We start from the raw sequence: 26823 nt of genomic DNA on the forward strand, positions 1-26823 counted from the left end.
ACTCCATTATGGGGTACGTGGGAGAGTACTCCATTGTGGCGTACGTGGGAGAGTACTCCATTGTGCGGTACATGGGAGTGTACTCCATTGTGGGGTACGTCGGAGAGTACTCCATTGTGGGGTACGTGGGAGAGTACTCCATTGTGGGGTACGTGGGAGAGTACTCCATTGTGGGGTACGTGGGAGAGTACTCCATTATCACATTAAGGGGTACGTGGGAGAATACTCCATTGTGCGGTACGTGGTAGAGTACTCCATTGTGGAGTAAGTGGGAGAGTACTCCATCATCACATTATGGGGTACGTGGGAGAGTACTCCATTGTGGGGTACGTGGGAGAGTACTCCATTATCACATTATGGGGTGCGTGGGAGAGTACTCCATTGTGGGGTACGTGGGGGAGTACTCCATTATCACATTATGGGGTGCGTGGGAGAGTACTCCATTGTGGGGTACGTGGGGGAGTACTCCATTGTCACATTATGGGGTACGTGGGAGAGTACTCCAGTGTGGGGTACGTGGGGGAGTACTCCATTGTCACATTATGGGGTACATGGGAGAGTACTCCATTGTGGGGTACGTGGGAGAGTACTCTATTATTGTGGCGGACACAAGCAAGGGACACGAATTCAGCGCACCAGCAGGTGGCGCGAACGTCCAGGCGGGGAACTGGATTGCATGCCCCGCCTATCGACCGATCGGCCACGCCCGGGGACGAGGCGTGGCCTCGGCACATATATGCGGGCTCTAAGCTCAAGCCCGCCCAGTGCTGCAGTTCGAGCTTTCATAATAAAGACTCTTGGTTTTATCAAAAGCGTTGTGGCCTACCTCTTTGGCAAGCAAGTTGTGTGCGCAGCACCACACTTCACTGGTGACCCCGATTGGTTCAGTCGTTGCTGACCACCGAACGTGCCATGGCCAACAACGCCGTCGCGGTAAAACTCCCAGAGTTTTGGGAAGCACAGGCCGATCTGTGGTTCGTGCAGGCCGAAGCGCAATTTCAGCTTCGAGGCATAACGGCGGACGAGACCCGTTACTACCACGTGGTCGCCGCCCTCGGGCCCGGCACGGCCGCCCGAGTCGTGTCCATCCTGCGGCACCCGCCGGCCGACCACAAGTACAGGGTGCTCAAACGTCTCCTCATCGCCACGTTCGGCCTCACGGAGATCGAACGGGCCAACCGCCTCCTGGACCTTCCCGAACTCGGCGACACACGACCATCCGTGCGGATGGATTATATGCTGTCGCTGCTGGGTGACCAAGCCCCGGATTTCTTATTCTGGGCGCTTTTCCTACGCCAGCTACCTCTACAGGTACGCCTCGCGCTGGCTGGTTCCAACATAAGGGAACCCCACGCCCTGGCCGTAGAGGCCGACAAGTTCTTCGCGGCTTGCGACACGCGGTCGAGTTACGGTGCGGCCGTCGTGGATCCCGAGGTTGATGCTACTGCGTCCCTCGTGGCCGCTGCCACGCCCCGCCCACCACCACCACCACCACCACCGCCGCCGAGAAAACCGCGGCCGCCGCCGCCCCCGCCGCCGCAAGCCTGGTGCTATTTCCACGCCAGGTTCGGCCACAAGGCTAAGAAGTGTTGCCCGCCGTGCTCATTTGGCAAGTCGGGAAACGGCCAGGCCGGCGCTCGGTAGCGGCCCTGAGCGTCGGCCATTCCGGCAGCCTCCTCTTTATCACGGACACCTTGTCCGGGCGCCGTTTCCTCTGCGATACAGGAGCGCAGGTAAGCGTCATCCCAGCCTACACGTCCGACAAGCGAACCGCGGGCCAGGGCCCCGCGTCGCTTGCCGCCAACGGTACACCCATCCGCACGTTCGGGAAGCGCTGCCTCTCCCTGCGGTTCGGAGGGCAGCGCTTTCAATGGTCGTTCGTGACCGCCAGCGTGCCCATGGCATTGCTCGGTGCGGACTTCCTATGTGCGCATGGGTTGTTGGTCGACGTAAAGCGCAAACGGCTCGTCCAGGCCGAAACCTTTCGCTCGCTCGCTTGTTCGCTGAGCACCTCGTTGAGCAGCTCACTGAGCGGCTCACCGAGCGGCTTGCCAAGTGGCTTGCTGGACGGTTCCGTCCCGGCGAGTTTAGTTTGCACGCTTCCGGCAGCGGACGACTTTACCCGCCTCCTCGCCAGTTTCCCGGCCCTCATGCGGCCCACCTTTTCAGCGGTGGCCGTTAAACACGGGGTGGAGCATCACATCCCCATGGTCGGGCCGCCGGTCTATCCCCGGGCACGCCAACTTGAGCCCACGAAGCTCGCGGTGGCGAAAGCGGAGTTCGCCACGCTGGAGCGGCTGGGGATCGTGCGGCGCTCCAACAGCGTGTGGGCTTCCCCGCTGCACATCGTGCCGAAGCCCGGCGGGGGATGGCGGCCGTGCGGGGACTACCGCCGGCTCAACGATGCCATCACCCCCGACCGCTACCCGGTCCCACACATTCAGGACTTTTCCGCCCGGTTGGCCAACACGACCGTCTTTTCGAAGGTGGACCTCATCCAGGGCTACCATCAGGTCCCCGTCCAACCGGACGACGTCCCGAAGACGGCCGTCATCACCCCTTTTGGCCTCTTCAAATTTCTAAGGATGCCCTTCGGGTTGAAGAATGCGGCTCAGGCATTCCAGCGGCTTATGGATAGCGTCTTGCGCGACTTACCTTTCCTGTTCGTCTACCTGGACGACATCCTAGTCGCGAGCGCGTCCCAGGAGGACCACCTGCTCCACCTCCGCACACTGCTCGAACGCCTGGGCCAGCATGGCCTAATCATCAACCCTGCCAAGTGCCGTTTCGGTGTCACCACCATCGACTTCTTGGGGCACCGCATCACTGAGCACGGGGCCGTCCCTTTACCGGCCAAGGTGGAGGCGGTCAGGGATTTCCCGCGGCCCCGCACGATCAAGGGACTCCAGGAGTTCCTGGGCATGGTAAACCTTTACCACCGCTTCGTGCCCCACGTCGCCCAACTCCTCCGCCCCTTGCACGAGGCCCTTCGGGGCAAGCCGGGCAAAGGTGACATCGCATGGTCGGAGCCGATGGCCGCGGCATTCGCGGGCGCAAAGCTGGCTCTGGCCGATGCCACCATGCTGGCGCACCCGGCGCCCGATGCACCGATCGCCCTCACCACCGACGCGTCGGATTACGCGGTGGGCGCAGTGCACGAGCAATGGGTGCGTGGTGCTTGGCAACCGCTGGCGTTTTTCAGCCGGCAGCTTCGCCCGCACGAACGCCGGTACAGCACCTTCGACCGCGAGTTGCTCGGACTCCACCTGGCGGTCCGACACTTCCGCCATCTGCTGGAGGGCCGCCCGTTCACGGCCTTCGTTGACCACAAGCCCCTTGTGTTCGCGATGGCCAAGGTCGCCGAGCCATGGTCGGCACGGCAGCAGTGCCACCTCTCTGCCGTGTCCGAGTACACGACGGACATCCGTCACGTGGCGGGTAAGGACAACCCGGTGGCGGATTGCCTTTCCCGGTCCGTCGTGCACGCGGTCCACCTCAGGGTCGACTATGGCCGGATGGCGGAGGCCCAGACCGCCGACCCCGGCGTCCAGGCCTTGCGGACCGCCGTCACGGGCCTCCGCGTCACCGAGGTGCCGTTCGACGCTGCAGGCACGGCCCTCCTATGCGACGTCTCCCTCGGCCGGCCTCGCCCCATCGTGCCCGCTGGCTGGCAGCGCCCGGTGTTCGACGCCATCCACGGCCTGTCCCACCCTGGCGTGAGGGCATCCCAGAAACTCGTCGGGGCAAAGTTTGTCTGGCATTGCCTCCGGAAGGACGTCCGCGACTGGGCCAGGACATGCCACGCATGCCAGCGCGCAAAGGTCCACCGCCACACCCAGGCACTGTTGGCCCCGTTTACGGTGCCCGAGCGGTGGTTCGACCACCTGCACCTCGACTTGGTGGGACCTCTGCCCCCCTCGCGAGGGTTCACCCACCTCCTCACCATGGTCGACCGCACCACACGGTGGCCGGAGGCCGTCCCATTGGCGGCGACGTCTGCGGCTGAGGTGGCGCAAGCCTTTATCGCCACTTGGGTTGCCCGGTTCGGTGCCCCCTCGGACATCTCGTCCGACCGCGGCCCCCAGTTCACCTCGGAGCTCTGGGCCGCGGTGGCGCAAGGGCTCGGGGTGAAACTACACCGCACCACGGCCTACCACCCCCAGGCCAATGGCCTGTGCGAGAGCTTTCATCGCTCCATGAAGGCCGCGCTCCGGGCCAGCCTCTGCGACGGCGGCTGGGTCGACAGACTCCCCTGGGTCCTGCTGGGCCTCAGGACGGCGCCCAAGGACGACCTGCGCGCGTCCTCGGCAGAGCTGATCTTCGGGCAACCACTGCGGGTACCGGGTGAATTTATCCCCGACTCCACAGCTCCTTGGTCCGCGGCACAACAGCGCTCCGCCCTTCAGGAGACCGCCCGGAGGTTCGCCCCGGTGCCAACGGCACACCACGGTTGCCCGCCTTTCCACGTCGCCCGGAGCTTCGCACGGCAAAGTACGTGTTCGTCCGGCACGACGCCCACCGGGCACCGCTACGGCCCCCGTACGACGGGCCCTTCCGCGTGTTGGAGGCCGGGGACAAATTTTTCACGGTCGACATCGGCGGTGCCCCGGATCGCATTTCCGTGGACCGCCTCAAGCCGGCCCACCTCGATACGGACCACCCCCCGCCAGCGGCTCTGCCTCCGCGTCGAGGCCGCCCCCCGGCGGTCGGACCCCCGGCACCCCCGCCAGCAGCTATGCCTCCGCGTCGAGGCCGCCCACCGGCGGTCGGACCCCCGGCACCCCTCAGCCCCGCCACCCCCCAGACCGGCACCCATCGCCAGGGGGCGTTTCGGCCGGGTCATCCGGCTTCCCCGCAAACTCACCCTTCAGGTGCGCGGGAATTCTGGGGGGGCGCGTGTCGCGGACACAAGCAAGGGACACGAATTCAGCGCACCAGCAGGTGGCGCGAACGTCCAGGCGGGGAACTGGATTGCATGCCCCGCCTATCGACCGATCGGCCACGCCCGGGGACGAGGCGTGGCCTCGGCACATATATGCGGGCTCTAAGCTCGAGCCCGCCCAGTGCTGCAGTTCGAGCTTTCATAATAAAGACTCTTGGTTTTATCAAAAGCGTTGTGGCCTACCTCTTTGGCAAGCAAGTTGTGTGCGCAGCACCACACTTCATTATCACATTATGGGGTACGTGGGAGAGTACTCCATTGTGGGGTACGTGGGAGAATACTCCATTATCACATTATGGGGTACGTGGGAGAGTGCTCCATTGTGGGGTACGTGGGAGAATACTCCATTATCACATTATGGGGTACGTGGGAGAGTACTCCATTGTGGGGTACGTGGGAGAGTATTCCATTTTCACATTATGGGGTACGTGAGAGAGTAGGTTCACTGTCCATCACGGGACGTACTGTATGTCAAATAACACATCCTTGGTCACAATCACACAATGTGACAAGCGAAACGTTTTCGATAAATACAAATAATTATATTATATCTGAGAAGCGATGACATCGTTTTATTTTTGATTCACGTCGTTGGTCGCACTTCTCATATTTATTAATTTTACTGAAATAGTTTAAGGGAATATTTTGAAGCGGTGTATTATCAATTGAAGATTATACCGTTGCTTACTCAATATATTCATTGTCTCAAAAGTGTTTTTTATATGAAATATAGATGAAATGTAAATAAAGTTTTCAATATGTTTTTACGAGTGGATTTCATTAAATAAATATAAAAAAAACCCAACATAGATCACAGGAAGCTGAAGGGTTCTGAAGGTGAATTGGTCTACCACGCTACCACGTGGAAGTGTTTCAGGTGTCTATGCGATCAGCGATGGCTCCATCGGCTGAACCTCATCAGTCGGAGACCAGAAAAGGTGTTCGGGCCATCCTTCTGGGTCCTCCAGGTGCCGGCAAGGGGACACAGGTGCGCTATGCTCGTTCCAATTCACGGCGGTGGGCTTCCGGTTACCTGCGGTTGTATCTTCAAGTTCAAGGGGACACGTTGCAGAAGTTGGGGAAAGACGAAAACTGCGCACATTATAAATGTTTCGCGCAATTTCCTTCATACACAAATAACATCCGCAAAGTGAACGTAATTAAATTGCCAGGTCCCCCTCTCAGCCCCCCCCCGCTCCCCCCATACCCCTCCCCCAACCGAAACATTTGAGGATTTATTGAGTTGAAAATCTTGAAATTTGGTCAACCTGGCTGGGGTATATGCCGAGTTTCGTTCTAGTTGGTGCTGGCTATTATTATCATTATAATTTTTATCATTGTTTGGAAGAAGTTTCGGGAACTGAGTGGCGTGCTGATGAGGAGGGGAGTGTCGTTGAAGCTGAAGGGAAAGGTGTATGCTGCATGTGTGAGAAGTGTTATGGTTTATGGGAGCGAGACATGGGTAATGAACATAGAGCAGCAACGAAGGCTGGAAAGGGTGGAAATGCGAATGGTTCGGTGGATGTGCGGAGTATCGTTGATAGAGAGGAAGACAAATGATGAATTGCGAAAGATGATGGGAATCGAGCCTGTGATTGATGCTGTGAAGAGGAACAGGTTGAGATGGTTTGGTCATGTGTTGAGGAAGGATGAAAGTGACTGGTTGAGAAGAGTGATGGAAATGAATGTAGAAGGAAGCAGAGGACGGGGAAGACCAAGAAAGACTTGGCTAAAGATGGTGGAAGAAGAAATGCGGGCAAGGGGGTTAACAAGGGGAGATGCAGAAAATAGGGCAAGATGGAGAAGTTTGTCATGGGGACCGCAAGGCTAACCCCCGCTCTAGCAGGGAAAATGGCCTTAAAATGCATGTTGTATGTTGTTGTTGTTGTTGTTTTTGTTATCAATACTCATTAGATATCATATGCAGCCTTGACATGAGGTATTTGACTTGAAAAGGTGAAAATTCAGAGATGGCATCTGGCTGCACTATGTTCATGCCCAATTTAGCTAGAATGGGTATTTGGTATTAACAGGGAAGTGGTGTCATTTACAAATAAATAAATAAAATTTCTGCTGCCCGGCCTACTACATGTTCCTCCTGTGACATTGACTGTTAAGTAAAGAATGGATGTTTGTTTTCATGACTGCTATTTACTTTATTCCACTCTGTGCAGGCTCCTCGTCTTGCTAAGGAGTTTTGCGTTTGTCACCTCTCCACTGGGGACATGCTTCGTGCCATTGTTGCTTCTGGTTCCAACCTCGGTCGCAGAGTCAAAGAGACCATAGATTCAGGAAAGCTGGTAAGGGAAATGAATGAGGCTCCATCGGAGCACCATCCAATAGGACGAGACTGTATCAAATGTTGTGGTTGTGTGCTTCCCCTTCTCTCCCCATCTTGTCTTCCGCTCCCTCTTTTTGTATATTTTGTTTGTCTGGTTGATTTGTTTGTGAAATAAATGTTAGCTCTTTCACGAGCCTCGATTCAGTATACAAAAAAAATAAAATAATAATTCCTGTTTGAGCGGGTCTATTTCCCTTTCCCCAAATGAACCTCATTTCCTCCCACCTGCCCCCCCATCGTCTCCCAATTTGAATTGCTTTGCTTTGAACCACTCGTTATACGGTGAGGTCCCCATCTGCTGAACGTGCCTATCTTCCGGTGCTGTGCATGGCAGGTGGGCGATGACTTGGTCGTGGAGCTAATTGAGAAGAACCTCGACACCCCATCCTGTAAGAATGGTTTTCTCCTTGATGGATTTCCACGCACATTACCTCAAGCTCAGAAGGTGAAGCTTCTGCACATGGACATGAAGTGAAAAACAGAAAATAAGTTGTGATGTATAATTATCTTCTTGCAAAGTCACAATCCAGGTGTGCTTTGACGCTGCATGGCATGATCTCCTTCGCCACTTCCCACCTCTCGCACTCCGCAGCTGGACAAGCTCTTGGATCGCCGTGGAGAGGAACTCGATTCGGTGGTTGAGTTTAATGTCGACGATTCGCTGCTCGTGAAAAGAATTACTGGAAGGTAGGTGAACGGATGTATGCGGAAACGTATTGTCATGTGGACACAAGATGGCCGCTTGCTCTACCTCTCCCCCATCCCATAGCCCCTCCATAATTTAAGAAAAATGGTGGGAATGAAACTAATAATGTTCATAAGTTAATCGACGAGGTTAAATCAACAATAATTTGGCCTCGGTCGAGCAAAGCGAGGTCTATTCCGTTTATTCCTGATGCATGAACCACCTTGCAACCCATGCCTGCAGAAAAAGACAATTTGGAACGCCGGTCGCATTTTCCATCAAATAATCATGCAATTTTTTTTTTTTTTAAATCTCCATGGCTAGCTAGGTGTGCCTATGTTGGAAGTTTTGTGGAAATCGCTCAATTGATTGGGAAGAAAATGAATTTAAAGGTGAAAAAGTGAAGTAACAGCCATGACTAATTAAATAAATAATGAAAATGAAACCTCCACGTTCTTTTCCTTTGTTACATGTCTTTACAAGATGCGCATGAGAGCTTTGCAGCCCAAGGCATGATGGCGTACATGTGAGGCGAATCTACATTGAGATAGCCGGCCATTAGCCTCACCATAGGAGCTGATTGCCAGGGTGGAAGGTGTTGAAGAAATCTGCAATTGGCCTCATCAAGGGAGCTGGCTCACATGAGGCCAGATTGGTGGTTTCGAGCATGAGGCCAGATTGGTGGTTTCGAGCCTGAGGCCAGATTGGTGGTTTCGAGCATGAGGCCAGATTGGTGGTTTCGAGCATGAGGCCAGATTGGTGGTTTCGAGCCTGAGGCCAGATTGGTGGTTTCGAGCCTGAGGCCAGATTGGTGGGTTCGAGCCTGAGGCCAGATTGGTGGTTTCGAGCCTGAGGCCAGATTGGTGGTTTCGAGCCTGAGGCCAGATTGGTGGTTTCGAGCCTGAGGCCAGATTGGTGGTTTCGAGCCTGAGGCCAGATTGGTGGTTTCGAGCCTGAGGCCAGATTGGTGGTTTCGAGCCTGAGGCCAGATTGGTGGTTTCGAGCATGAGGCCTGATTGGTGGTTTCGAGCATGAGGCCAGATTGGTGGTTTCGAGCATGAGGCCAGATTGGTGGTTTCGAGCCTGAGGCCAGATTGGTGGTTTCGAGCATGAGGCCAGATTGGTGGTTTCGAGCATGAGGCCAGATTGGTGGTTTCGAGCATGAGGCCAGATTGGTGGTTTCGAGCATGAGGCCTGATTGGTGGTTTCGAGCATGAGGCCAGATTGGTGGTTTCGAGCCTGAGGCCAGATTGGTGGTTTCGAGCATGAGGCCAGATTGGTGGTTTCGAGCCTGAGGCCAGATTGGTGGTTTCGAGCCTGAGGCCAGATTGGTGGTTTCGAGCCTGAGGCCAGATTGGTGGTTTCGAGCATGAGGCCAGATTGGTGGTTTCGAGCATGAGGCCAGATTGGTGGTTTCGAGCCTGAGGCCAGATTGGTGGTTTCGAGCATGAGGCCAGATTGGTGGTTTCGAGCATGAGGCCAGATTGGTGGTTTCGAGCATGAGGCCAGATTGGTGGTTTCGAGCATGAGGCCAGATTGGTGGTTTCGAGCCTGAGGCCAGATTGGTGGTTTCGAGCATGAGGCCAGATTGGTGGTTTCGAGCATGAGGCCAGATTGGTGGTTTCGAGCATGAGGCCAGATTGGTGGTTTCGAGCATGAGGCCAGATTGGCGGTTTCGAGCCTGAGGCCAGATTGGCGGTTTCGAGCATGAGGCCAGATTGGTGGTTTCGAGCATGAGGCCAGATTGGTGGTTTCGAGCATGAGGCCAGATTGGTGGTTTCGAGCATGAGGCCAGATTGGCGGTTTCGAGCATGAGGCCAGATTGGCGGTTTCGAGCCTGAGGCCAGATTGGCGGTTTCGAGCATGAGGCCAGATTGGTGGTTTCGAGCCTGAGGCCAGATTGGTGGTTTCGAGCATGAGGCCAGATTGGTGGTTTCGAGCATGAGGCCAGATTGGTGGTTTCGAGCATGAGGCCAGATTGGTGGTTTCGAGCATGAGGCCAGATTGGTGGTTTCGAGCATGAGGCCATATTGGTGGTTTCGAGCATGAGGCCAGATTGGTGGTTTCGAGCCTGAGGCCAGATTGGTGGTTTCGAGCCTGAGGCCAGATTGGTGGTTTCGAGCATGAGGCCAGATTGGTGGTTTCGAGCATGAGGCCAGATTGGCGGTTTCGAGCATGAGGCCAGATTGGCGGTTTCGAGCCTGAGGCCAGATTGGCGGTTTCGAGCATGAGGCCAGATTGGCGGTTTCGAGCATGAGGCCAGATTGGCGGTTTCGAGCATGAGGCCAGATTGGCGGTTTCGAGCATGAGGCCAGATTGGTGGTTTCGAGCATGAGGCCAGATTGGCGGTTTCGAGCATGAGGCCAGATTGGCGGTTTCGAGCATGAGGCCAGATTGGCGGTTTCGAGCCTGAGGCCAGATTGGTGGTTTCGAGCATGAGGCCAGATTGGTGGTTTCGAGCATGAGGCCAGATTGGTGGTTTCGAGCATGAGGCCAGGTTGGTGGTTTCGAGCATGAGGCCAGGTTGGTGGTTTCGAGCATGAGGCCAGGTTGGTGGTTTCGAGCATGAGGCCAGGTTGGTGGTTTCGAGCATGAGGCCAGGTTGGTGGTTTCGAGCATGAGGCCAGGTTGGTGGTTTCGAGCATGAGGCCAGGTTGGTGGTTTCGAGCCTGAGGCCAGATTGGTGGTTTCGAGCATGAGGCCAGATTGGTGGTTTCGAGCATGAGGCCAGATTGGTGGTTTCGAGCATGAGGCCAGATTGGCGGTTTCGAGCATGAGGCCAGATTGGCGGTTTCGAGCATGAGGCCAGATTGGTGGTTTCGAGCATGAGGCCAGATTGGCGGTTTCGAGCATGAGGCCAGATTGGCGGTTTCGAGCATGAGGCCAGATTGGTGGTTTCGAGCATGAGGCCAGATTGGCGGTTATGAGACTTGCTCGGCTCAGCTCACGCAGAGAGGCTGTTGACCGTTACAGCTGCTCTGAGAGAGCGGCTGTTACACCGGAGGAGAGGCAGCTGTTTGGAGGAATGGCTGTCGTGCAGAAGGGAGGAGAACACCTGGGTCTCTGAGTGTGCAGAGATGAGTGTGCCGGAGCAGTGTACATTTAATCCGCAGAATAACGAGGGCTTTGAGGGAGCGCTGATTATGGAGCGTGAGGAGTTTTTACGCCGGGTTACCTCAGGGTTTGAAATTGACATCTCAGCATTGTTACCTCCGCCACCGAAGGTCGATGGAGGTTATGTTTTCACCCCTGTCTGTTTGTTTGTTTGTTTGTCTGTGAACAAGATATCTCAAAAAGTTGTGTAGGATTTGAACGAAATTTGGCAGTGAGGTAGTGTATGTGACAAGGACGAAATGATTAGATTTTGGTGAAGATCCGGATTCAGATCCGGCTAGTAGAATTTTTTAAGCGATTCTTCATCATTGGAAGATAGGGCCAAAACCGACATGTAGCAGGATATCTCAAAAAAGTTGTGGACGGATTTGGACGAAACTTGGTGGATCGGTTGTGTGTCTGACACTAACTAATTGATTCGATTTTGGTGAATATCTGAATATGGATTCGGATACGAGAATTATTTAATTTTGAAGTGATTCTTCACCATTGAGAGATCGGGTGAAAAGCGATACATAACATGATATTTTAAAAAGTTATGGACGAGTTATGACTAAACTTGGGGGACGAGTTGGTTGGGTGACAAGAACAAGCTGATTCGATTTTGGTTCAGGTCCGAATCCCGATCCGGCCTATCGGTGGGATACAAAACATAAACTGTTCAGCCTGGTGGAGGTATGAGCTCTACCGAGTGCCATTCTAGTGTATTCTTGTAGAGTGCATGAGCACGAAGATAAGAACTGTTCAGAAATCTGCGACATTTGATTTGTTCGAGGGTGGTACTGGTTAAAACGGTTTTATTTACCGATTCATTTATATTTGTTCTTTCCGTACTCGTTATTAGTCCCCTACCGGTGTACACCGGAGGGGACTATAGGTTTGCACTCCGTCCCTCCGTCCGTCAGTCCGTCACGCAAAGAACAGTTTTCCGGACCTTTTTTCTAAACGCTTAATGCTAATGATTTCAAACTTGGCACATGGTTTCCTCATGATATGTTACAGATCAAGTTCGAACTTCACGACGTTTCGATCATTTTTGACAAAGTTATGGCACTTTGAACTTTGGGAATTCTGATAATTCTGATGATCCTTAACTCAGTGCCATTTTTAGTTTTAATTTCCTTTAAAAAAAAATTTCTCTGCAATAATAGGACCGATTGAGATCAACTTTTCACCGTAGGTGGGACTCGGCTGTAGAATATTTTAATGGTAATTATGACGTCACAGGTCACGTGGTTCGGCCGCCATATTGTTTTTCGTGAAAACACGAAAACCCCTTTTTCTCTGCAACGGCTAAACAGATCGAGGCCAAACTTTGCAGGCAGAATCGCATACCCATGACGAACAAAAAGGTCAACGACCATGACATCATGCGTCACATGGTTCCAGAGTTATGACGTTTTTAAGGATGAACCTTTAAAACCGAACTCCTCCCTCATTTTTGATCCAATCGAGGGGAAACTTCACAGATCTGTTCAGCATGTCAGTCTACTAAAATGTCGTTTTGGCATTTGCGATAGGGCACGTGGTTTGGTAGATATCGTTAATTAAAAGAAAATATTTTAAAAATGGATATCTCTTGAATCACTAGTACCTCAGACCGTGAGTTGAATGAATTATCGTTTTTGAGGCCATTTTTCCCCGCTAAAGCGGGGGTTGGCCTTGCGGGCCCCATGACAATCATGGTTCCCTGTTTGAGGCAATGTTTTTATTTTGGCCTCATGTACATTGCTCTCATGTGCAATGTATATTTGTAATTTTATTTTTATAAAACACATCAGAATTCCCAAAACGAGTTGGTAATTATATAATTCACACAGTGCAATACGTGCAAGCCGCTCCACGGAGCGACCTTGCGGGCTTATCAACGAGGCGAGGTGTGACACATGTATGTGTCTCAGCATACCTCAGATCAAGTTTGAAAACTAGCATCAACCGTGCATAAATTTGCATATTCGATCATTTTTGACAAAGTTATGGCACTTTGAACTTTGGTAGGGGACATGTATTGCAGCGCAATACTCAGAATGCTTGTTGCTTCATGTTATCCTTCCCCCGTACCATTTACTTGTTATAGATAAATGTACCTAGTCTTGGGGTTAGATTCTGTTCATTGAAGTGATCTCATTTGGTCTCATTTGGTGATTTCATTGTCATTAGACAAGCCGGCTCGATCCGGGTCTGAGTTATTGCGATCTACGGTTGCTCCACCAGATTAGGAAGGTTGTAAGTACTTATCAGCGCATCACTCAGTTATCACACGGTCCCAACGAATATTTAACGTGAGAAACAGATCCGGGAACTTGCTCGGGGTTGTGGACTTAGCTGGTGGTTGCCAGCAGCTCGATTTTGATACGACCCGCGGAACTCGAACCGGGTAATCAGAATGGGCCACGACTGTTACAATATATTTAGCTCTGTCGTATAGTATTTAATTTAGTATTTGAAACAAGTAATCAAGTTTTTAATCTTCTTTGCTGTTATTTCCAGACTCGTCAACTGGAAAGTTTTTCATAAGGAAGTGTTGCACAACTTAGCTGTTGACAACTACATATATTGGTGTTTGAGTATACAGTACTCCTTCAAGTATGTTGCTGCGGTTATGGAATATTGACCCCTGGGGGAGTTGCATCCAACACCTAGGAAACTCTGAGTTAGATATTTTATTAGTATGTGTGCACAGTCAGGGGTCTCTTCCCTTCATACAGGGGATGGGAAAATGCGTTATGTGGGTTTAGCAAGGCTCTTTCTATACCCCATGCCTCCCTAACACCCTTGCCTCTCAAACCCCAGACCCCATTGGAATCCCCCCTCCTGCCCACCATCTTTATTTAACATCCATCCCAATCCCTCACCCTTTCACTTCCAAGTCGCTATTCCCTGTACCTCCCTAACACCTTTCACCCCTTGAACCCCATCCCTGTACCTTTCCCATTAAGACCACACAACACAACATTTCTCACACATGCACAGTACAAAGTCGCTTGCAGTGCTAGGTGGAGAGTATCATGATTGCATAGCTGCCAGAAGAATCTTCTGGAAATGTGTCTACTACTTAGTCATGGGGGATTCTCCTAGAAGAGCCTCCATTATTAAATCGCAGAGCTCGACCTGTCGGGAGGACTCGGCAAACAGGAACCAATGAGGATGGGCAGCACGGGGGTCAGAGCGGGTGGTAACCCTTGCTCCCTGGAACCACTGACTGTGCGGTGTCAGTGTGCTGGATTGAAATTTGCTCCCTCGCCACGGCTGGCCCCGGGAGAGATAAAAGCCGAGTGACGGAGGCATTGGTTTTGGGTTGTCACAGTCCGTGTGTTGTCGTTATTTTTTTTGGTTTTTTTTAAAAAATCGTGATAACTTGCGAACGACACAGATTTCAACCGAACATGGTGCAACTATGCAATGTAAAACAAAGATTAAGTGAATAGAATTTGCATTCAAAAGGTGGTCAAAGGTCACGTGCCCTTCACAAATCTTTGCAGACCATAGCTCGAGCTTGAAGCATCTGATGTTTTCTCTTGTTCTTCTCTTCTACTTTTCTCTTTTCCCTTTTGTGTTCTTTCATGTGGCTTTTAATTGAGATCAAATGTGACGGTGGCTTCACATCAGCCTCGTGCGGAGGCCTATCCATCGATGCATTCACGGCAAATTGCATTTCCTAGTTTATTTATATTCTCTATAGTCCTTCTGCTCACAAATTTCATATTTAATCGCTCTTTAACCTGTTGCCATCTCTTCTCAGGCTCTTGCATAAACTCAGTGGCCGGACATACCACGACGAGTTCAATCCTCCTCTTGTCAGCATGAAGGATGATGTGAGTCGAGGGGGGCGGTGGGGGGAAGAGGGAGGTAGATGTTAGATTTGCATGCAGGTCTTTCATATAGATTAGAACAATGTCTCATATATGTTGCTGCATGGTTTTGGAGACATTTTGAGGAAACATTGGCACTCACTTTTTCTTTTCTTTTTTCAAGTATTTGGGTATGTTGAATCAAAATATCTTTTGATATTCCACCAAGATGTATTGCAATAAGCCAATTCCATGCACTGTGTGTTTGTAGGCATCAGAAACACAGCATTAGACACAAAGATCGTAGCTTTATCACTTGTCACCCCTGTCGAGTTTAATAATTTTGTTGGCTGTGCCTTCTAATAATTACAATGGATTATCCTCACTGCAAAGTCTGGGTGCGTGCTACGAATGATAGTTTTTTTTTCTTCTTTTTTGCTTTGTATACAAAGTTGAGGCTCCTGAATGAGCTAACGCATTAAACACAAAAAACATAAACGGACACATAAAACATATAATAAAGGGAGTGGGAGACAAGAGGGAGAGAGAGAGAGAGGGCAGCACAAAAGCACAACAGTAGAGAACAAGGACATTGAGAAAACTGTGGAAGGGAGAGGGCTGGGATGGGGGAGGGGTAGGGAGGGGTACATGGTATAAAACAAGTGGACACTATGAGGAATTTCAGGAATGAAGTCAGAGATTGAAAAAGGTGGATATGGGGTGTATTAACGTGGGTAGAAATGATCAAGGTTTTGGATGGGGGGAGATAAGAGATGGTGGTGAACAGTTGTTTTGAAGACCTGAAGTGAGGAGTGGGATTGAAGAGATTGTGGGAGTTTGTTCCAGAGGCAGGAAAAAAGAGGAATGAAAAAAAGAGTGAAGGTGAGCAGAGAGTCTTGATTTAGGCAGTTTAACCATAAGTGGGTTTCTGGCAGATCTTGTGTCCTGAAGGAATATTTGGGGGACAGAGCACAGACAGAGCTGGGGGAGCAAGGCTGGAGAGCAGTCGGTAGAAGATAGAAAGACAACCAACCTGCCTGCGTTGAGCGAGTGAAAGGCCCTCAGAATCTACTTCTTCGCGGGAGATACCAATGATTCTGATAGCTTTGGTTTGTACAGCGTGAAGCCAGGCTAGGTGTGAGGCAGGTGCACCAGTCCAGAGGGGAGAGTAGTATTCCAGCAAGCTGCGGAAGAAAGCTTTGTATGTGGTGAGGAGCTCAGGTGGGCCAAGGAAGGACTTGGCACGACGGAGGATGTCCAGTCGGCGACTGGCTTTGGAGGCCAGCTTGGAAATGTGGTTTTCCCAGGAAAGATCATGGATAGTGAGACCCAAAAGCGTGAGTGACAGAACTTCTTGGAGAGGATTGTTCAGAAAGATGGGAGGGTTTTCCAGATGGTCTTTTCGGAGAGACAAAGTGAGTGTGAGATTTGTCGGGATTTAAAGACATGTTCCATGTTTTTGACCAGTTTGTGGTTTTTGTCCAGGTCTGCAGAGAGTGAAGAGTCTGCTGCCTGCCGAACTGAGGGATGAGATATGGAGCGGCAGAGAGTTGAGTCATCAGCAAAGAGATAGAGGATTTTCCAGAGAGTCGGAGAGATCATTGATGAAGACCAGCAAAAGCAGAGGGCCCAGAACACTGCCTTGAGTAACTCCAGCCTGGATAGTCAGGGGAGATGAGAGAATTCCATTCAGGGCCACACGTCGACTGCGACCGGAGAGGAAGTCCGCCAGCCATGCGTGGAGATTTCCATGGATACCATAAGCGGAGAGTTTGATGAGCAGAGCAGGGTGCCAGACCGTATCAAAGGCACGAGATATGTCAAGGGAGACAGCTCTGATTTCCTGTTTCGTGTTGAGGACCTCCATCCATTTTTGAGACAGTAGAAGCAGCATGTCCAGAGTAGAGTGACCTGGTCTGAAACTAAATTGATGATCAGAGATCAAGCCATTAGAGAAGAGGAAGGATTTCATTTTGGAAGTGCTGATGGATTCCATGACCTTGCTGATTATTGGGAGCAGGCTGATTGGTCTGTCGTTGCAAGGATCTGTTTTTGCACCTTTTTTGTGGAAAGCGGTGATGTTGGCTGATTTCCAACCTGATGGTTGATGACCTTGAGCAAAAGAGAGGGTGAAGAGAATCGAGAGAGGGTGAGATAGAGTGGCAGAGCAGGATTTTCGGATCCGTGGGCTGATGCCGTCTGGTCCAGTTGCAGAATCAGAGTCGAGGTTTGACAAAAACTTCTCCACCTTGTCAGGAGAGGTCCAGTTGCAGAATCAGTCGAGGTTTGACAAAAACTTCTCCACCTTGTCAGGAGAGAAGGACACAGAGTCCAGGAGCAGCTGTGTTTGACTGGGTAAGGTGGGTACAGAGAGAGACGGGTTTGGGACACAAGATTTTGAGGCAAACAGAGTTAAGGCATTCAGCTTTTTCACGTGCAGTGTCAGCTGTGCACCCGTTTAAGGTAAGGGAGGGGATGGAGGGGGAACAAACACCAGAAACAGATTTGACCAGACGCCACCAGGATTTGGGGGAGTGAGACAGTTTTGAGAGTTCAGTCTTTGTCGGAGAGAAATAGTGTTTCCTGGCTCTCCTGAGGGTAGATACACACTTGTTCCGAGCTCTGTGAAAGGAACTGAGATTGCCTTCCGTAGTATTTGCTTTCCATGAGGCAAAGGCAAGTTGTTTCAGGGCAACTGCCTCTCCACAAGATTTAGCGTACCATGGATGGGAGGAAGGGTATGACACCTGAAGATGAGATGGGATAAATCTGCATGAGAGAGAGCAGTTTACTTTGGAAGAATTCCCAGGAAGAGTTGATGTCAGAGGCAGTGGAGATGGGAGACCAGTCCAGATGATTGATGGCTGCTTGAAGACAATGCCAGTCGGCCTGAGTAAAATACCAGACTCGTCGGCACTGATGAGGCTCTCTGAGAATGGTCAGAGAGATGTCCACTTTAACAAGCACATATTCAGAAGAACTGATTGGAGCAGAAGAAGAGCATCAGACATTTGCAGGGAAGTTTGTCATAACCAAGTCAAGAAGAGAAGATACTCCATTGACTGAGATTCGGGTTGGGAAATTGACAGATTGTGTCAGTTCCAGTTGGTCGCAGAAGTCCTTTGCTGAGGTGCCAAGGCTGGTGAGAGAGGTACCCACACCCAGCCAGCTGGCACGATGACAGTTGAAGTCGCCACAAATGAGGAAGAGAGAGTTAGGATGAGTGGATAGAAGTTGGTCCTTGTTGTCAGACAGCGAAATGTAAATGGAATCGTCACTATTTGGAGGATGGTATAGAACACATAGGAACAGAAGGTGGGAGTGGAGAGGAAGCCGTAGCCAGAGGTACTCCTGGGGGTGGGGTGGAGAGGGCAGTGCAGGGCGAGTGAGGAAGAGTGTTTTTGATTAATTCGATAGCAACCCCACCTCCAGGATGAGGCTCAGGTCTATCATACCGGATGAGGGAGTAAGCAGGCAGAGAAATTAAGGAATCGGAGACATCGTGAAGGAGGAAAGTTAGGGGAGGGGGGAGGGGGAAGATTTTAAGGGGAGGAGTGAGAGATGAGATTTGAAGGGGAGGAGTGAGAGGTGAGATTTGAAGGGGAGGAGTGAGAGGTGAGATTTGAAGGGGAGGAGTGAGAGGTGAGATTTGAAGGGGAGGAGTGAGAGGTGAGATTTGAAGGGGAGGAGTGAGAGGTGAGATTTGAAGGGGAGGAGTGGGAGGTGAGATTTGAAGGGGAGGAGTGAGAGGTGAGATTTGAAGGGGAGGAGTGAGAGGTGAGATTTGAAGGGGAGGAGTGAGAGGTGAGATTTGAATGGGAGGAGTGAGGAGTGAGGGGTGAGATGCAGATTTGAAGGTGAGGGGTGAGGGGGGAGATTTGAAGGTGAGGGGTGAGGGGGGAGATTTGAAGGTGAGGGGTGAGGGGGTTTTTTAAGGTGAGGGGTGAGGGGAGAGATTTGAAGGGGAGGGGTGAGTTGGGAGTTTTGAAGGTTTTCAATGAATTAAAAAATAAAAAATAAACTCATTTAGAGGCCATTTTCCCCCGCAAAGCGGGGGTTGGCCTTTTTCGGGGACCGTGGTTGTTGTTGTTTTTTGGTCCCCTTTTTGAAGCAATGTTTTACGGTCGGATGCCCTTCCTGCCGCCAACCCTTTTTGTCGCCTTTTTACGACAAGCAGGGAATTACCATTGAACTGGTACTCAATTAGCCGACCTCGGAAGGATGACAGGCTGAGTCAACCCCCCTGGCGTTAATTCAGCGATCGACCGGGATTCGAACCCAGGATCCTGGGATCCTAAGCTGGCACCCTAGCCGCTAGCCAAACACCAGGGTTCTCAATGAATAAAAGTAATGCCTCTTATTCTATTTGTCACTAAATATAATTCCAATTACAGGGAATATGCTGACATATGTGGCAAATGTAAAGTTATTTTTACACATAATCTCCATCAACTACAATGCACTTTCATAAGCGCATCAATCAGACTCTTTTTTTCTGGTGTCACTGTGGTTGCAGGCTAAACACTTTGAGGATTGTCATGTCTATCGGTTTCCCCATGCTTGAACCGCCTTGCCCAATGTCTAATTGTGTTCGCATCAATGGTAGTCAGGGCCCTTAGGGATATTTTGGTTCAAATTCTTCCAAAAGCATCAAATTTGGCGCAGATGTTGCCCATGCCATACTCTTTCGATTTTTGACGGGCGCCAAGGGCGGTATGATCCGGGGACCATACCGGTCCATCCTGCCATGTCACCTGACCTATGACGTCATAATTAGGATATGCATCCAATCACATGGCGTACTATAAGTGGTCAAAGTTCTAAATGAATCGATCGAAAAATGAAGGCAGGGATCCATTTTTAAGGTTTTCATAAAATCCAATATGGCCGCCAGGTCACATGACCTATGACATCATATTTATGACATGTATACAATCATGTATACATGAACCCGGATCATGATCGCACAAAAATTAAACACAAGGATATGGCATACAGTTCATAAAACATCAAAATCCGTACCTTTGTAATTAGACTGAAGAACTGCATATGCCTGAAAATTAGGAAATCGACATGTAAATATTTCCTCTAATTGTCAAAAATAAGGTCAGAGTTCGATTACCCAACCCAGAAACATAAAATGGTGAACCTCGCGTAAATCTTGACAAAAAACTCAAAAACCGACGTGTTTGACTCAAAAATGACCTTTAAGATGACCTTGAGGGTTGACCTTGACCTTGAATCATCAAAATAACATCATAATTGGATTCCTCGACCTCGAAAACCCCTGAAAAGTGGTATCATACATGATTCCAACCCTTTTGGTTATTTAACTGATTTTCCTCTAATCCGGGTGGCGGCCATTTAGTATTTCGCCAATATGGGGCCCCCGGGGGGGGGGGGCGCCCGTTATGGCGCCCGTCAAAAATCGAAAGAGTATGGCATGGGCAACATCTGGGCCAAATTTGGTGTTTTTGGAAGAATTTGAACCAAACGGCCCCAAAATATCCCTAAGGGCCCTGACTATGGTAGAGTTGCGGTACACATTATTTAAAGGTCTATGAATATCCCCTGGAGGAATCTCTTCAACAACAATAACAACAACAACAACAACAACAGGCATTTAAAGGCCATTTTCCCTGCTAGAGCAGGGGTTAGCCTTGCGGTCCCCATGACAATCTCCATCTTGCCCTATTTTCTGCATCTCTTCTTGTTAACCCCCTTGCCCGCATTTCTTCTTCCACCATCTTTAGCCAAGTCTTTCTCGGTCTTCCCCGTCCTCTACTGCCTTCTACATCAATTTCCATCACTCTTCTCAACCAGTCACTTTCATCCTTCCTCAACACATGACCAAACCATCTCAACGTGTTCCTCTTCACAGCAGGAACTTCATTCACAGGAATCTCTTCACAGTAGGAAATTAACTTACCGTTCTCTGCTTTGAACGCACATGCAGTGGGGCAGCCATTTTCAAAGTCTGGTGTGATGTTGTCACATTACCGATCACAGTGACGCTCAACTTGAAATGGATGCGAGATACAAACCTTTCACTGTGATCTCGCATAGCTTTCCTATGGCACTTTGGTTATTAACTGAAATGAAAAATAGGAGGCACTACTTTTGTACTGACCCACGTAAAAACATTTCCACATCCTCACATCGTATGAACACCTTCGACTCAGCTTTTTTCTGGACAGCCCAAAGCTGTCATCATGCACCTTCCGCCAAGGTATCGCTCTGTATACATGTGTGTTAGTTGAACTTTTGCTGACAGTTGGGAAGCTATTATGTCAACATCTACGATAGATGGAGTCAAGTGTGTCAACTGCAATCGTTATGTTCAAATATGCCATTGGCAATGTATACATATCACAGCAATTCCCCCAATATTCTCTGCTGTACTATAAAAGGAGCCGTGCGGGTCTCTATGTGTTTGCGCACGTTCCACCCATTGGTTGGACAGTTCGCCTGACCCCACCTACTCTTTCTAAATTTAGGAATCCTTTAGAATTACCTTTTCTCTCAAGATTTGCTCTTACTGTGGAGGTTATGCAGGTTTGATATTATTTCTTGACTATTTTCTCAAATTTCTTGTTGAACAGGCGAACAGGCAACGGAACGGGTTCCTGTGAATTTGGTGATGTCATGATGGGGAGCAAAAAAAACGTGTGTGTGTGTGTGTGTGTGTGTGTGTGTGTGTGTGTGTGTGTGTGTGTGTGTGTGTGTGTGTGTGTGTGTGTGTGTGTGTGTGTGTGTGTGTGTGTGTGTGTGTGTGTGTGTCACTGTGGGGTTGGGGGGGGGGGGTGATGTAATCCCCCCACGGGTCATGTGCTCGTATCTACCAAAAAGCCCTGACGTAACTGTTGTGCATGCATATACATGTATTTATGGCTTCATCTTCAGTAACAACAATCTGCTTGATTCTTTACAAAGTCTAAATAACCTGACCTTTTTTTTTTTAAAGTGTATAACATAACCACAGACTCTATTCTGTATGGGGCTGCTCATAGGTAACTGGAGAACCACTCATTCGCCGCTCTGATGATACAGCTGAGACACTACGCTCCAGGCTTGTCACGTACCATGAGCAGACACGGCCCCTTACTGCCTTCTATCAGCGCCGCGGGTTACTCACAACATTGGATGCATCACAATCACCCGATGTGGTCTTTGCAGCTATCTTGGCAGTTTTTGCCAAATTCAAGACCACTTAGTGATCCAAGAAACCTTTTGGATTTGGTGCTTCTTGCTACATTATTTGTTTTGCCTATATACTTATTTTTACAGTTTTATTCAAAGCACAGATCAAGTCTAAATGGGCCAAAAAAACAAAACGCAAGTTCCAATAAATATTGAGAGGACCTAAATGGGCAGCACGGGGGTCAGAGCGGGTGGTAACCCTTGCTCCCTGGAACCACTGACCATGTGGTGTCAAAGTGTGCTGGATTGAAATTTGTTCCCTCGAGACCACGACTGGCCCCGGGAGAGATAAAAGCCAAGCGACGGAGTGACGGAGACATTGGTTTTGGGTTGTCACAGTCCGTGTGTTTATATCGTTTTTTTTGTTTTTGTTTTTTTATCATGATAAAACTTGCGAACTTGCGAACGACACAGATTTCAACCGAACATGGTTAACAAAGGACTCCTATCCCAAAGGGCAGTCACAACTCCCAAATAGTGCTGTCTGTAGCTTTAATGGCTTCATCAGCATAACGAAAACCACTTTGCATTTGAGGAAGTACGAGTCTTGCATCACTTTGTTTACAAAAATATCCAAGCTATCAATTAATCCACTTTATTTCATTGGGAGGAAGCAAGGGGAGATGGGATGAGTGCTTCATCATGGACTCTTCTTCAGACTTCTTTAAAAAAACCCTCAAATCAAAGTTTTCTTGGTGATTATTGACCTCCTGAATCGACGAAAGAGCTCAAGAAGCATAATCATCACAGCGTTCCAACCTGACTGAGGTGTGTTTAGGTCTGACTGGTGTTCTGCCATCAACGTGTTACCCCTCGATCTTCTGTCAGATCATGCTTCCATTATCATGGCTCTGAAACAATCATTTGAACCTCGTGAAAAATTTACCTTCTCCCTCCTACTTACTTTGCCGAGAAGATACTCGTCATAGTTTACGTTCACATCCATATGCATTTAACGTCTTGCTTCTGGCCCATGATCTTGTGAAACAACAACCATTTTCCCCTTTTTCAGGGGTTTGGTCAAATGGCATTTCTCCAAATGGATGTATCCAACGCATCAGCGTTGTGCAAACCCCATACATTCCACATCTTTCTTGACGGTCTCGATCCTCATCTTGTTCGGACATCCTCTTGGCCTCCTTCCTTCTTCCACGTGCTTCATTACTTATTTTACAGCTTGATCTTCCGACCTTTATTGCACACTAGCAAAAGTACCCGGCGTTGCCGGGCAACGCGGGGTTGCTTCGTGACGGGAACATTGAAGGGGGCGGGAGGAGGGAATGCGTAGGAAGGGTTGAGGGTTTGAGGAGGGAATGGGGAGAAAAGGATGGCCATACCAACCAAATATTCTCTTCCTTCTCTTGTCTTTTTAAATCTCTTCCTGATTTCAGAGCTCAGAATTCTTTTGAAAACTATCCATGCATCCATCGTATCATTCCCATCTCTGCTCTTTCCATTATTTTTACATCTTTGATCTGCATTCCCACGTTTCGCTTCCATATATCAATGCCTGTCGGATCCAGGCTTTATAAACTCTAACTTTTGCAGATAATGGAATGTTGCTGTACTTCCTGATTCCCTCTAGTTGTCTCCAATTATTCCAGGCTGATTTTGATCTTGATCTAATGGCTAATTCTGCTCCTGATGTCTCTATCATGTCTTTAAGGTAACAGAAACCTGTGACTTTTTCGAAATTAAATTCTGAATTCTGGAGCCCTTCTCTTTTGTTCTTAATCTCCTTGAAATTACTGATCCTCGCATTTTTTACATTTGAAAATCCCAGCTTTTGTTCCCAGAATTTCCTGTGATACCTTCGTACCTCTTGTGACTCCATCTATAACGCTGTGCCTCCGTCGAACTGAATTCATTCCATTTGAACAAGGCCATCACGCATCGTCTTGTGAAAGATGTCATTATATCTTATAAACATCCCCAAATAGGTAAAAAAGAAGAATATCTGGCTGGCTCTTCTATCCAAAGCACAGTGTCATCGGAGATCAAACCTGGGATTCGGCATACCTTAAGCTGAGCACATAAATAATTGCGATGACTTTTTAAAAGTAATAAATTGCATTTGCCATATTTGCTTCGGGGAAAACGAGATTGTTCAGCTGATCAAACAAAAACTGAGCACGATTCAATGTCTTACTCTGAAATCACCAGCAGCAGCTGAAACGTCAATTGACTCGTGTGACTTCACAAACTGTTCGATTTGCATGCAAGTGCGTCTTCAGCAGAACATTTCAAGAGTTCCTTCAAACGGAGCCTCTTTACGTGATACCTATTTCCAAGTGCCATTTTTAGCGAAGTACTCTCGAAGATCTGGTATCGTATCTGAGGCATTTTGTAGATGGTGTCGAGTTTGAACTTTTTGCTTTTGCATCCATTGGAGGAATTCTATGGTATGTAATCACCAGGATGCCTAAAGTGTTGTGATGCAGCAAGCTCAGGGAAAAATACTTCTATTTGATAAGCTGAAAATACCTTTTTAATGCCTGTAGTTGATTATGGTGGGATGTTGGTGTATACCGAGTTGAGGAATCGATGTGTGCAACTTGCTCATAAGAGCAGGCCAATTCGATTTAGTGCCATATATATATATATAACACGGGCAACTCAATTGAAAAAGTTGGGAGGAGAAGGGAGTAAAGAGAGAGAAGTGAGGGGCATTGGACTGTGAGGGGAAGGGAGGGAAGCTTTCATGTTGAATGACCAAATATATTTTCGTCTACCTGTTGATCTTTTTTTTTTAACCCTACTTATTGACTTGGTCTCTTTGCAACTATTGAATCTTCAATTGAGAGCTGTTTTCACTTGTTTGTCTTGTCCTATTGAATCTTGCATATGTCTCGCTTGTGACGTGTGACACGGGTGCTCACTGCTCGCTCTGGTCCGCGGTGGCCTGTCGGCATGGGTGTTGTTAGTTCGAACTCGCACGTCAATCGTTGTGGTGCTATTATGATTTGTCAAATTATGGAAATTTTAGAACTGCTATGCACAGCGCAAAATATGTCTGAAGCAACGCGTGAACATTGGATTGACCACCATGTGTGGAAGGATTTGTTGTGTGGGGGAAAAATCCTGTAGATTATGAAAGTTATTCTTTCTTGATGTGTGTATGGTTTTAAACGGGTGGATAGGTGATTTGTCCAGAAAAGAAGCTTCAGAATGCCGGAAATGTCTAAATCAAGATGACATCTGTGTATTGTAATATGCGGATGTGCTAGTGTTGGGATGTTAAAGTGGGACTTGCTAATGTTGAGTATTAACAGTGCTTCATAAGAATGGTGTCAAATAAATTCTTCAAAAGTGATGTGTTTTGTTTTATTGTTTATCAATGCTATTTGGGAAGGATAAAATCGTATTTTGTGTTCCACATGCTCCATCTGACACTCGAGTTCGTTTGAGGGATGGATCAATTGAATGTACTCCCCTCAGATGTCAGTTGAGAAATGTGGGGATGGATTCTTCACCACAGTCTCCATGAGCCAATCACCGGGCAGTACATGTGGTGGGGCTCTTTTTCAGTCCAACACACTAGACGAGGATTACCCTCATTAACACCTTGGATTACATCCACTTACCTTGTCCACTTGCTGCTGAAAAACTGCATCAAAACCAGTCTGCCTGGAAACTGCTATCCTGAGCGACACATCACAGGGTGTACAATCGCAATTTAGTCAAGGCCCCTATCCTGGACCTGGGAAGTGTTGCCATGTGTCCTGGACCTAAGGCCTAAGTCACACATAGGCGGATATTTTGGCGACTGCCGGCGATCAAGATTTTTCGGCGATTTCGGGCGGTCAAATATGGTCAGGCGGCCACATTGCGACTGCATTGCGACGAAGCACCGACCTCACCCCGAGTGGGATGGCGACTGTTGAAGATCGACGACGACTGCATTGCGGATGCACGGGGGCAGCGTGGCGACAGTCTGGCGGCTAGATTACGACCGATGGCGGATCGCGGCGACTGCATTGGGGCCGGGTGGCGGTTTACTCCGACGTCCGCAAGACTGCAATAAGACCGCCGGCGATTGGAGACGATTCACACAACTTTTTAAATCTTTATTTCTCTATTTTACATTTCACTTTATTCATTTCAATGATGTATGACATGAAGCATAAAGATGTTTGATGTACAATAAGAAAGTTAATAAAGATGTATCATTGTAATGTAATAATCAAACTTTTCTGCAGGGAGAGAGAATGGAAATAAAGTCCAACAAATTATTTCCACTGGTCCCAAGTCCCATAAATAAAGTTTCCAAAGGACCAAAGTCCCAAAAATAAAGTTCCCAAAAGTCCCAAGTCCAAACAATAAAGCCATATCCTTGTCGGCACCACAGGACCTCACTCCACGGAGACCCTCACACCATCCTGTCTTGCCATGGAATCGTGGTATGTCGTAATGCAGTCGCCAGGCAGTCGTATCTCTGTCGCCAGTGGCCGTAACTCGGCCGCCACTAGTCCTACTGCTGTCGTCGTCAGTCTCCCATAGCCGCAGGGGAGACGTGACAGTTCTTCTGTAGTCGATATGCAGCCGCAACAGTGTCGGCCCGTAGTCGTGAAGATGCCGCAGGAAGGCCGAATGGCATTCGCATCTGTGCCGTGCTAGCTGGTGGGGCGATTGCGGAAGACTATGAGCGACTGGGTTGCGGCCGCTTTACGCTCTTATTACGGATACCGACGACAGCATGGCGGTTCCATCACGACAGCATGGCGGATCTTTTTTGAGGACGACTGAGCGC

The 26823-nt window shown here is 49.4% G+C and overlaps 1 protein-coding gene across 1 annotated transcript; it reads left to right on the forward strand.

Annotated features, from left to right (window-relative positions):
- The first annotated feature begins 5721 nt into the window (after positions 1-5721).
- AK2 (adenylate kinase 2) lies at positions 5722-25386 on the forward strand. Its single transcript, XM_068108541.2, has 6 exons — positions 5722-5930; positions 7117-7242; positions 7618-7728; positions 7876-7970; positions 14825-14897; positions 21884-25386. The coding sequence occupies exons 1-6, from the start codon at positions 5826-5828 to the stop codon at positions 22085-22087; spliced, it is 714 nt and encodes a 237-aa protein (XP_067964642.1). The 5' UTR covers positions 5722-5825; the 3' UTR covers positions 22088-25386.
- Positions 25387-26823: the final 1437 nt, after the last annotated feature.

Source organism: Myxine glutinosa, chromosome 2 (genome assembly GCF_964187855.1).
Source record: "Myxine glutinosa chromosome 2, kmMyxGlut1.1, whole genome shotgun sequence".
Lineage (NCBI taxonomy): Eukaryota > Metazoa > Chordata > Myxini > Myxiniformes > Myxinidae > Myxine > Myxine glutinosa.

Bases quoted from the DNA above. Each gene is read 5' to 3' on its own strand.
- AK2 (XM_068108541.2), top strand. From the start codon at position 5,826: ATGCGATCAGCGATGGCTCCATCGGCTGAACCTCATCAGTCGGAGACC. The intron at 7,243-7,617 runs GTAAGGGAAATG...TGTGCATGGCAG, and splicing joins CCATAGATTCAGGAAAGCTG to GTGGGCGATGACTTGGTCGT. The intron at 7,729-7,875 runs GTGAAGCTTCTG...CGCACTCCGCAG, and splicing joins CATTACCTCAAGCTCAGAAG to CTGGACAAGCTCTTGGATCG.